At 36.7% G+C, this 11,357-nt stretch overlaps 1 protein-coding gene and 1 long non-coding RNA gene across 2 annotated transcripts; both read left to right on the forward strand.

Moving 5' to 3' along the window:
* Window positions 1–1,922: 1,922 nt before the first annotated feature.
* Window positions 1,923–4,016, forward strand: LOC149088200 (uncharacterized). Its single transcript, XR_016195367.1, has 3 exons — window positions 1,923–2,035; window positions 3,396–3,443; window positions 3,963–4,016. It is a non-coding gene; the product is annotated as an uncharacterized LOC149088200 (long non-coding RNA).
* Window positions 4,017–4,349: 333 nt separating this feature from the next.
* Window positions 4,350–6,364, forward strand: LOC149088201 (uncharacterized). Its single transcript, XM_089252812.1, has 3 exons — window positions 4,350–4,496; window positions 5,324–5,506; window positions 5,906–6,364. The coding sequence occupies exons 1-3, from the start codon at window positions 4,457–4,459 to the stop codon at window positions 6,046–6,048; spliced, it is 366 nt and encodes a 121-aa protein (XP_089108938.1). The 5' UTR covers window positions 4,350–4,456; the 3' UTR covers window positions 6,049–6,364.
* Window positions 6,365–11,357: the final 4,993 nt, after the last annotated feature.

Raw genomic sequence — 11,357 nt, forward strand, 5'->3', positions numbered from 1 at the left:
TTGGTTCGCCCCCCCCCCCCCGAAATGAAATTGGTCCCCTCACTGAACGAAATTTCTGGCTACGCCCCTAGGTCAGCGGTTAGAAAGTTTGTTAAATTCTTGAAATTTCTTTCTTTCTGCTTATGTAATAAAAAAGAGGCTGATACAAGAGGCTGAGGGGGGATTTAAAAAATTATAAAATTATTTGCAGTTCCTGATGCTGAGGTTTGCCAGGCCAGCTCTGATGAAAGAGAGCTTCAGATGCAAAGCCAACACCAGAGCGAAGTAGTGTCATCGACACCAGACACAAACCGTAAGCATTTCCAAATCATTTTTTTAATGCTTTTTTCGGGAAGGACCACATTCTGAAAAGTCACCTCCAGGACAGCACTTTCACCTGGCACACTATGTAATTAAACTTTTCCGTTAAAAAAAAAACACAAGTTGAATTAGCCCTGCTATTACATAGCATAACATAACATGTTATTTCGCCTTGGTAGAGGATAAATTATTGCACGTCATATTACGTTTCTTGAGGCTGTTATGAAAGTTCTGTATGTGGAAAAATAACGCATTCATATCCACCACAAATCCACCGCTTTGAGGTCCCCGGCTATTCGAAGGGTGTCACAAATGAAAATCAAGAGTAAGGAGAATCCCATATTCATGGGGAAGGGGGGGGGGGCTACGCATGGAATGCTCAAATTATTTCTGGTTATAGTCTTGTCCTTAGGGCAGGCTTCTACACTAGGACTCCTTATATTGAATTTATAATAAATTTATAGCACAAACATTTTTAAATACATTCATTATTTCAATGGGAGCTTCCCGGCCAATCCCTTTCCGTTTAATCAGTTTTATTCAACAATCAATATACTTTTGTCCTATAAAATGCGCTCATGCAATAAAGTTCATTCATTATTTCCAGAAGATCCAAATTACTTCGAACTGGTGAGCTGGCCACAGGACGTTGAAGGTAACAAATTTTCTCATCCTAGATTTCGTACGTGACGGAAAAATATTTGAAATTTCTGAATCTATCTTCATTTGTTATATGTATAATATGTCATACAATCATTCATAATTGACGTATAATACGTTCATCGTTCCAATATTTATTTCAAAATAGCGAATGTGTGAAATAGATGTAAATACAGATATGAGCAGTTGCTTTCTTCCACATTCGAAAAACTCAAATTAATGTAATTAATTTTTTTCTCATCATATGATCATTGCATCATAATATCATACACATATATATATATATATATATGTAGATAGATAGATAGAAATAGATAGAACCGTTCACAACCCCGGACTGATGCAAAGCACCTCACTTCTGTTACCTCAAAAGAGGTAGGGTTGTGTCGGAAAACTTAACAAAGATTAATAGTAGTGGCCCCTCCCCTTGCGGGTCAATGAGATCGTTGTTTTTAAAATAGTGTGTGCGAGGACATTGATTCTTACTCTCGAAAATTGCTCTTACACAAATCTCCTTGATTCCAGATGATCGATATAACATGGTATAGGAGCCTAAGCTGGCCCATTCAACTTGAGTCTGCTTCTATTTCAGATTCTACTTCCTAATCATTAATGAAATGTTCACTGCTTTCAGTTATTATCAAAATAGTTTCTTTATTTTTCATCAGATAGTTCAAGACTCGGAGTTTTCTCGTTGCAGATCTTTGTAAAATAATTTTCCGTTCCCATAAGATCTCTCGTCCTTTGGTTGTGCTTCTAAATGGTATCCCTTTGTGTACTCACACTGTGTCACATAGCGTATCATAGTGTGTCACGAGTAAATATATATATATAATGCATCTCCGTAATAAATGTGATTTCTTTATGGAATAGGGCCTTATGGCTACAAAGTGATCAAAGTTTGTTTTTCTTCTTGAAATCGATTTACTCTCTCTGCAAAGCTAATGTGATAAAGTATTTCCAGATATTTGCACTGTCTACCAGGTCAGCAAAGACGACCTGCCCTCTACAAGGGAAGAAAGCACAGGAACCACCGATGAATCATCCGATGAATACGCCGTAGACACGCCTCCCGGTAAATGAAAGTTATTTGTGTTTTATTTCGGCTCCACATTAACTTTAAATAGTTACATTTTCCTGCGGCGTTACTTTCCATCGCCGAATAAATCTTCAATGCTCAGAGTACACGCGCAAAAAAAATATATATACATATTTTGACGATTTGTATAATCAGAACGTGAGGTATCTCGTGGGACATACAGATGGTTTTCGCACACAAGAGTAGAAGGCATTTCCCAAATCTAACTTAGCCGCAAACACACCAATTCCGTTAACCAATTTGTTTTCCAGAATGAAAGAACTAGGTGATGAAAGAAAAACAAAATCGTAACATACAGGGTGTCCTGTAAGTGATAATGCGGCCTTTATCTCGTCAACCGTTCTTCGTAGCGGTATAGTTTCAATTTAGAAAATGCTCGAAAGGCGTTCATAAATTACCCTGTACCAGTATTGAGAGTGAAAATAAAGTGTATAACGAAATAAAAATCTAAACTGAGATATATGAATTCAAAGATTGGGGAAAAGTTGTGAGAGCGCAGCATAAATGAGAAAAAAAGCGTTGTCGGATAGTTTTGCTGTTCTTTCATAACATTTATTTTTCTTTTTGAATTCAAAAATATTTGAGCGAATATTGCACTCAGAAACTTGGAATTTTTTCTATTGGCCTCAGGAGATACAGGGTAAAAAACTTTTTAATTGGAAGTTAGAGAACTAGGTGTCCGTATAAAAATTTAGATATTTTGTTTGTGACGCACTGTATTTTCACTTTCAAAACTGGTACAGGGTAATTTTTGAACGCCTTTTGAGCATTTTTAAGCTGGAATTATACCTCTACGACGAACAGTTGATGAGATAAAGGCTGCATAGGCGTACGCAGAATTTTCTCAAAGGGGAAGTGTTCAATTTTTTGAATTTTTCTCGGGGGGGGGGGGGGAAGGAGTTACGTTTTTTCCTGCAGAAGAACACTATAATCTCGGCTTGCACCCCTGCGTTCGCCAATGAAAGGCCTTAATAGAACTTTAGTTAGTGTTTTTGCTGTTCTTCTATAACATTTATTTTTCTTTTGAAGAACACATGCCTTTTCAGGGAGGGTTTCAAAATCATAGAAAAATTATGTATGATTTGTTTTGTATCGGAAAATTTTACCATTAGCACTCACAAGTATAGGACGGAAAATCATTTCGTTACGAGGTGGTTAAGGGTCCCTGGATATGAAGAGCATATTGAAATGCGGTCTTTCCGTAGAGAAGAAATAATGTGTAGAAATTTATGTGCCCCGATATAGCGATTCTATTAACATTTCGCTGCTAACGTGTAGATTCAAATAATGAATAATGCATATGATGTTCGATGTTTCTCTTTCTCTTTATGAATAGGGTACACGAGGCTCGAAGAGGAGTACTCTGACGGCGAAAGCATCCCAGGTAAATTAAAGTTATACATGTTATTTCATCAACGTTGAATTCATATTGTTTATGGAATTATGGATGCGTATGTGATGGCATCAACCGTAAATTGCCGAAATTTCCTTCAGGGTGATTAAAAGGCAAATCTTGGCTTTTAGCACCCGCTGAATTCGAAAGAAACAGTGGCGAAAAACCGACTACTAATCATGTTGTGTATAACTGAAGCACACTCAAATAGAAAGATTATTCCTACATATTAAGCTCGAATTAAAGAGAATAAATTACAGAGTTGATGCTGCTATTCTAGGGACATATTACACGAAAACATGTTCTGTGTTTGGCTAACAGATTCAAAATGTTCCCTGACAACTATCTCCCTACACCCGAAATGAATCGGGATTTCATTTTTCACCGCGAACAAAACGATCAATAAGCGCGAAATAAGAAAGATTTAAAAAAAAAACTCCATTGTTGGCTTCTAGATTTTAAATAACGAATAATGTATATATTTTGCTTCCCTCTCTCTTTTGCGACTAGAATACCAGCAACTGGAAGAATCAGACACTGAAAATGAAAGCTCGGAACGTGATGGTAAATGAAAATTATTTGTTATTTAAGCCACATTGAATTTATTCTGTAAATTAAATTCTCATACTTTTCCCGAATCCGTCGTGTACAAGTTTCGGGGTATAAGCGAACAGGAAAGGGTAATTTCTTTTTGCTTACCGTCAGATTCGGGTTCTTCGAGGAATCGTTGAATTCTCACGTGCCTTTGACTAGAAATTACTGTAATTTTAGTTGCCTCGAAGAAAAGACGCGAATCTATTAGAACAAGTTTCCAACATTTTTTCGATATGAATCAATCGATTTTCTTTGTCATTTTCCAATCAATTCGAGTCTTTGCTTGGGATCTTTCAGATCGAGATAAGGAGAAAAATAACTCTTCGGACGCATCAACAAGAGGTGAATCTCACAGTCTCGAACTCTCTACAGTCTTCGAACTCCTCTCGGCGGAGCCACAGTCTGAGGAAATGAGCTTAGGGAGTTGGCTTTTCGAAGAAGTTGATGCAGGTACAAAAAAAAATTCTAGTTATATATAATATATTCGGAGTTTTGCTTGTTTTGCTTACACAATTAGTACAATTACATTAGTATTACCACCACAGTACTTGACCATATATACACCTCGCAAACATTCCATTCCTCGTAACATTTGCGGACATCGTTCCCTCTTACTTTGTTTTTTCTTGCGTTGACCTGGTTTTACTATGCGTGGAAATCGGTGTATCCCATATACACCGATTGCTAATGCATGCGCAGCTTAGAACATCGTAAAGTCCCGTTAATACGACTCCATATCACTGACAATGGTCATTTTCATACTCCTCTGTGAGACGAAATATTTGAATCTTTTCCTCGCTTCAAATTGTTGAGGATAAACATCACGAGACCGTCACCCGTAGTCCGAAGCCCGTTCAAAGTCTCATTATTCTATATATCCATGGGATCTACATGGTCCGCAATTTTAGCGGATTAAATGCTATTGAAAATTGCAATAGGATTGTGATTCCCAGCTAGTGTGTGGAAAATTGGGGTGGAGGCACCAGCAGAATTCTTAGAGGGACCGCGTAGAGGTGCCGAGAGATACATATTTAAAATTCTCATCTGATTAACGTGGATGGCGCGAAGGTAGAATGTTCGGAAAATGCCGTTATTTAAGTAATATTCGAACAGGAAACAAATATAGTATCAACAATTTCACAACTGCCAAATAAACTTTCTTGCTTAAATGAAATAATAACAAATGGCAAACTCGCGGCAAATATTGATGTACCAGCTCACCTACAAATTTTTGGTATTCAAGACACCCATAACTGAATGGGTTATTTAAATTTCAGCAGCTCCGAATGGAACTGACGGGATTCCTCGCTCGGTACCGGAGCCCCAGAACAAAATCAAAGACGAAACGTTGGCCGTGATAGAAAGTTTGGTCCAAGCAGTCGTAGAAACGGTCGACAAGGAGCCCACGAAAATACAGGACTCAGTCGGAGAAAAACAAAACATGGTGATCTCCGAAAATTGTAAGTGTCACGATCGATTTAATTCTGAAAAATTCGACGCTGATTTAATTTTCATGTTTGACTGTTTCATCCTTTACCGAAAATATAACCTCTCTCCCTTTTATCGTATTTTATTTTGTTTTATCTATTTATTTCATTTTTTTACCAACGCTCGAATCATAATTTATACATTGAAGGAAAGTAAATGTGATTTCGTCCCAAATTTGAAGGATAAACAAAACGAGAACAAATTCTGATAAATCTTTGATCATTGAAAATTCGATAGGAAAATTCCACCTACGCTTTTCTTCGAGGATAAATACATAAATTTTATAAAATTCGATGGAAATGTGAAAACGCTCTGATATCACCCGTGGGGGTAACTTCGGTCTAATAATGTGAAATTCTCTGACCGTTTAGACATGAGAGAAGATGCCAATGTTGAGGCAACGGAGCACTTGGAAACCTGCAGACCAGTTGCTGAACAGAGAAAGACGGCGAAGAGAAAGAATTGGTTCCGGCGGCTGTACCGGAGACTTCGTCGTGTCTTCAAAAGGCACTAATGACTTTACGTCTCGGCGGGACAGCTAGTTAACAGCTAAGAAACTAGTTCTAGTATAACTTTTTTTTTTTTAATTCTTCTTCTCCAGCTTAACTGAAATGGCAAAGCAATTATTCTCAACCAGCTTAAAAATTTAAAAAAATACAAGTCCTGTTTATTATGGCAAGGCAGTTATTTGCCAAAGCATATTGTAAAGATCCTTATGTTGCCGATTTTCATGATGATATCTTTATTATGATTATTTTTGATCGTGATTGACTAGCGAAAAAAAAAAAATGATTTCAATATGAATAAATCACGGATGTTTTTATTTTCTGAATATATCGTTTCCTCTCTTATTTTGTCGTTTTCTATAGAATGGCTTATTGTTGCAATACAAATTATTATGTAAATTTTAGCATGATATAACTCTTTAAGAAAGTTTTTTACTGACATCAGAGATTTGTAGAGATGATATGAAAGGAGTGGTATATACTATTATCATATTTGTTCTGATCCTTCCATCTTATTATTTAACGATAGCGAAATGATCCGAAGGGGATTTTATATATCAAGTGTATCAGAATCGATTTTCACATGTAGTCGTGGTCAAAACTAACATTTCAGACTAGAATTGAAATGTTTCTACAACAGTTTCGAGTGAATTAACACTCGAACTCGATTTTGATTCCATAGAAAAAAAAAATAGCTCAATTAGAAAGAGATTGTCGTTTTGGCAAATCAAATAAATAAAAGAGAAAAAAAAACACGCGTATATACCCATTTACATAGACATGTTCATTTCATATTTCGTGCTATTAACTTTTCTTTTGGACTAAATATGAAGCTACTGAATATATTGAATGGCGGAACGAGACATCTTTCATTTGTCACAGTGTTTCCTAAAGTGGGCAATATCGGTCCATGGTGGGCGATAAAATGGTTCAGGGGGGGGGGGAGGCGATAGAAGCTACGGGTAGAACATAGGATCCTATGGATTCGCTTGAGGTGGGGACGATGAGAGAAAAAATTCCTGAAGAAGAGGGCGATGGAATAAAAAGTTTGGAAAACTGAGTTATATCAAATTAAAAATTCCAATTCATCTAGAATATTTTACTTTGAAGAAAAATTTATAAGCAATACAATGATTATGTGCTAAATTTTTTCTTCTAATGCAATAAAACATATCCAAAAATGGAAAGAAATACACAATAATTATTTTTGCGTTAATATTTGTATTTTTTTGGTCTTCAAGGTACAAGACCCAATGTTGTACCTTATTGTAATTTCTGGAATTCTCAGGAGTTGTTATCTTTTGCAGTCATTTATTAGCGAGTAGACACAAGTGGAAAAAATGGTCAGAGTATTAGAGAGTAAAAAGTTGTTATTTATTGAAATCCTATTCTGAAGGACTTAAATAATTACAGACCTATTTCTGTTTTGAATTCTGTCTCAAACATTTTCGAAACATTAATTAGAAATAAACTATTCCTTTCTTCATCACTCAATTTTTTTTCAGTTAATCATAATTTGGGTTTCTCCCAAATAAATGTGCTGAATCGACTGCAGTTGTTAAAAATGTTGATCTCTTAGACGAAAATTTTAAATAATAAATACCATTTCATGTCAACTGATTTCACTACAAAACTTATTTATTAACTTATTTATTTCGCGTGGTTTACAGTGGGTTTAATCTGATAATCCGGGTTTCAAACATTGGCGGACAGTGTAGGTCGACTGAAGTTCGTTTTCTGCGGTTTACGAATTTAGAGGCGTGAATGCGAGCCAGTCTACCATTTGAATAGGTCTCTCTGCAGAGAGCAGGCAGTCCTACAACATGATACAGTGATACCTCGCCACAACGACCTCTATAACGATATTTTTTTTTCTAATCGTATTTGGAATTGTCTAATTTCGATACAACGATATATACATATCCCTTACTACGAGAAACACTTACTACAAAAATACTTAATAATACTTACTACAACCCCTCTATAATGACCCCTCATACTACTTAAATATTTACTACAACCCCTCTATAATGACCACTCATACTACTTAAATACTTACTACAACCCCTCTATAATGACCCCTCATACTACTTAAATACTTACTACAACCCCTCTATAATGACCCCTCATACTACTTAAATACTTACTACAACCCCTCTATAATGATATTTTTGAGGATATATTTCAAAATCAATACAACAATAAATTTTATATTTCGTCTTCAAATTCCTAATCAGTTTTTGTTCTTTCGAGGCAGTTTAATAACATCAATTTTTGCACTATCTACCCTCCGAAAGCGTTTATTAAGATGCGGGGAGACTAATTTCTGCGTATTACACATACAAGTGTTATGCGGTAAAGTACACTTTACAGGGTGCCACAACTGACTTTATTCATTAACTAATAAATTGGAATTTATTTGCTGCGAATAAATACCTAAAATATATTTTATGAGCAGTACTAACAATGCTAATTCAGGAGAAATGCCAACAACAACTTAAAATTTTTGGCGCCGGCTTTTAATGCCACCTCTCAATATAACGACAAGCGCTCTCTCTACAACGATATTTTCTGCTTCATCCGCAGAGTATCGTTTATCGATGTTTTGCTGTACTTTCATAACATCAAAATTCAAGCATTACCATCTTCAATTCAAAATATTGAAGACAGATGGCAGTACCAGCATGTGCGGACTCGCATCGCGATGACTTCGAACTCCACCGTTACTACAGTGGTGGTCGGTTGAAGTTGGTTTTTTGCGGTTCCTAACTTCGAGGCGCAAATGCGAGCCGATCTCTCCCCCGTTAAAAAGTGTCGCCACAGAGAGAAACAGGCCTACAACGATATATATATATCCAATCATTACCCTTCACTCATAGTTAGAAAAATTGATGGCAGCACTACACATAACAAGCATTACACGCAAACAAACTTTACGTCAGGTTGGTTCACTTCACCTTCGAACATGTACCAATCCGTTGAACTCGAAAAGAAAAATCATCTGGTCTCCACCGGGACTCGAACCCAGGATCTCTTGCATTTCGGGCAAGCATGATACTTCAGTGCCTCACGCCACCGTGCGTGTTATAAGAAAGGCAGGGTCATATCTCCAGCAAAGGCACCGACGTGAAAAGAAACGTGAGAGCTGAAAGTAGTTGGCCGTCCCCTATATACGGGACTTGACCGCGTACGCAGATGAGGAAGGGTGCATTGCGTTGTTTTTTTCAGAAATTATTGAAGGGGCTCAGCCCCGTTACATGATTTATTGAGGGAGGGCTGAAACGTCCTAGTTTCTGGCACCTATTGTCTCCAGTTGTGTAGATGGTAGCTTACTTGCCCGGAATCCCTGGGTTCGAGTCCCGGTTGAGATCAGATGACTTTTTTTTTCGAGTTCACCTCGGCATTATGTTTGTCTCGGTTTTATGTTTGCAATCAATCAAAGATTTAATGAAAAATTCGAATTTTTTTTCATACTCAGCAGTCAAAATTGGTTTTATTATAAAGTTTCTATCTACCCTCATCCTTTTAGTCTCGAAGTCATGCGTGGACAGCAACAGTTCTTTATTCTTGGCATGCTATAAATAATTATGTTTTGTTACCAGTACGAACGCAAGTACAGTATTTACGTGAATGCTGATGTTGCGCATTGTTATAGTGAAGATGGTTAACCTGGTATACCCCAAGCTTCAAGACATATTCACATCCAGAACCAGAACCAGTATTCGTCTTGATGCTGGTTACATGGTGGTTCAAAGTATACTTCCAGTTACAAAAAGTTTTCAATTATGAAATGCCCCTTTTCTTTGTATCCGCCTGTGCTGACCACTAACATATATGGTATGTCATCCTAATCTTTTACTTGAACCACTGATATTTCTTACAGGGTATTTAATAATTCGCATTTAATTTTATTTTAATTGTAATCGAATTTTCAAGTTCACCAAATGTTTGCCAAGTTTGCTGCCTTTCCTACTCTTGTACAAACATTTTGCGGAATAAAAAGCGTAATAAGGACATGATTTTAAGCGAAAAAAAAGGAAATATACACAATATCGAAACCTTTGTTAATAGTATTTAAAATGCGTTTTATATTGATTGGTGAGTAATTGTCTCGACTCGCGTTTATTCCGAGTACAGGCAGGTGACTCACATTCTAGACCCATTCCCTCGTCGGGAATAGCGCAAGGAAGTGTGTTGGATTACTGTCTCTACGCTGATGACAGCGCTATTTGCTGTAGGGATAAAAACTCTAGTAAGGCGCTTTCAAATTTACAGGAAATAGTGGGTCTGGTCGAGCGCTGGTGCGTAAGAACCCGTGTTCATTAATTCAGTTTTAAGGTTTTTTGACCGACGTGATGTCGACGTATACTTTTAGTCTTTCTACGTTTCGTTCACACGGGTTGCAAACATTTTCAAGAATTACGTACGCCACCCGTGCGAACGAAACGCCGAAACACATCACGTCGGCCAAAAAACCCGAAAACTTTAAAATTGAATTGTAATTTACATGATGGCCACGAGTCTTTTTTTGTTTCATCAACCCGTGTTCAGTTAAACGCATCAAAGACAGTATTCATGTGGTTTACAAATAAGATTGATCTACCGTTCAATGCTTACATTTTAGTGCAGGACACACCTATCTACCCTGTAACGCACCCAAAATATCTTGGTATTGTTGTGATAAGAGGTTCAGTTTCTTCCGGCAATGTGATGAAGCCATTCGCAAGGCAACTGTGGCCTCGATCATACTCAACAAAGTATGCCACAAATATTCCAGCTTATTAATACGTAATAAACTAATTTACAATGTCTATCTAATAAAATACCTAACTAATTTATAATATCTATCTTACTTTATAAGATGATCATCAGTGCTATTGTTATTTTTCTTAAAAAAAAGGTGCCCTTTTGGGTGTTAGGTGAACCTACATATTCGCCCACTTAATGTTTATAGTCGTCATGGCAAAGCGCACTTATGTGGTTTAGTATTTACTAAGATATTTCTTATATACGCTGTATGCATAGGTAAGTGCTGTTGAAGAAAATTCATACGCAAATCGTAAATTATAATAAATAATAATGATGCCAATTGTGTCAAAAGCGCTGTTAAAACAAGTTTCAAGATGGAGGGTTATAACTTCCTATGTATATAGTCCGTAAATGCGAATTTCTTTACATTGAGGAAAAAAAGTGTCCAATAATCCACACGTGCAAATCTTTATGGACTAATAACTATTAAATCTTACAGAGTAAGAGTGGTCACGATTTTTTAGAAAAATTTCGGTTCTTTTCGACCCTCATGCAAGTCCGGTCCTAG

This window comes from Pholcus phalangioides, unplaced genomic scaffold (assembly GCF_987345545.1).
Source record: "Pholcus phalangioides strain wild (caught in Gottingen) unplaced genomic scaffold, Ppha-v1.0 ptg000003l_1, whole genome shotgun sequence".
NCBI lineage: Eukaryota > Metazoa > Arthropoda > Arachnida > Araneae > Pholcidae > Pholcus > Pholcus phalangioides.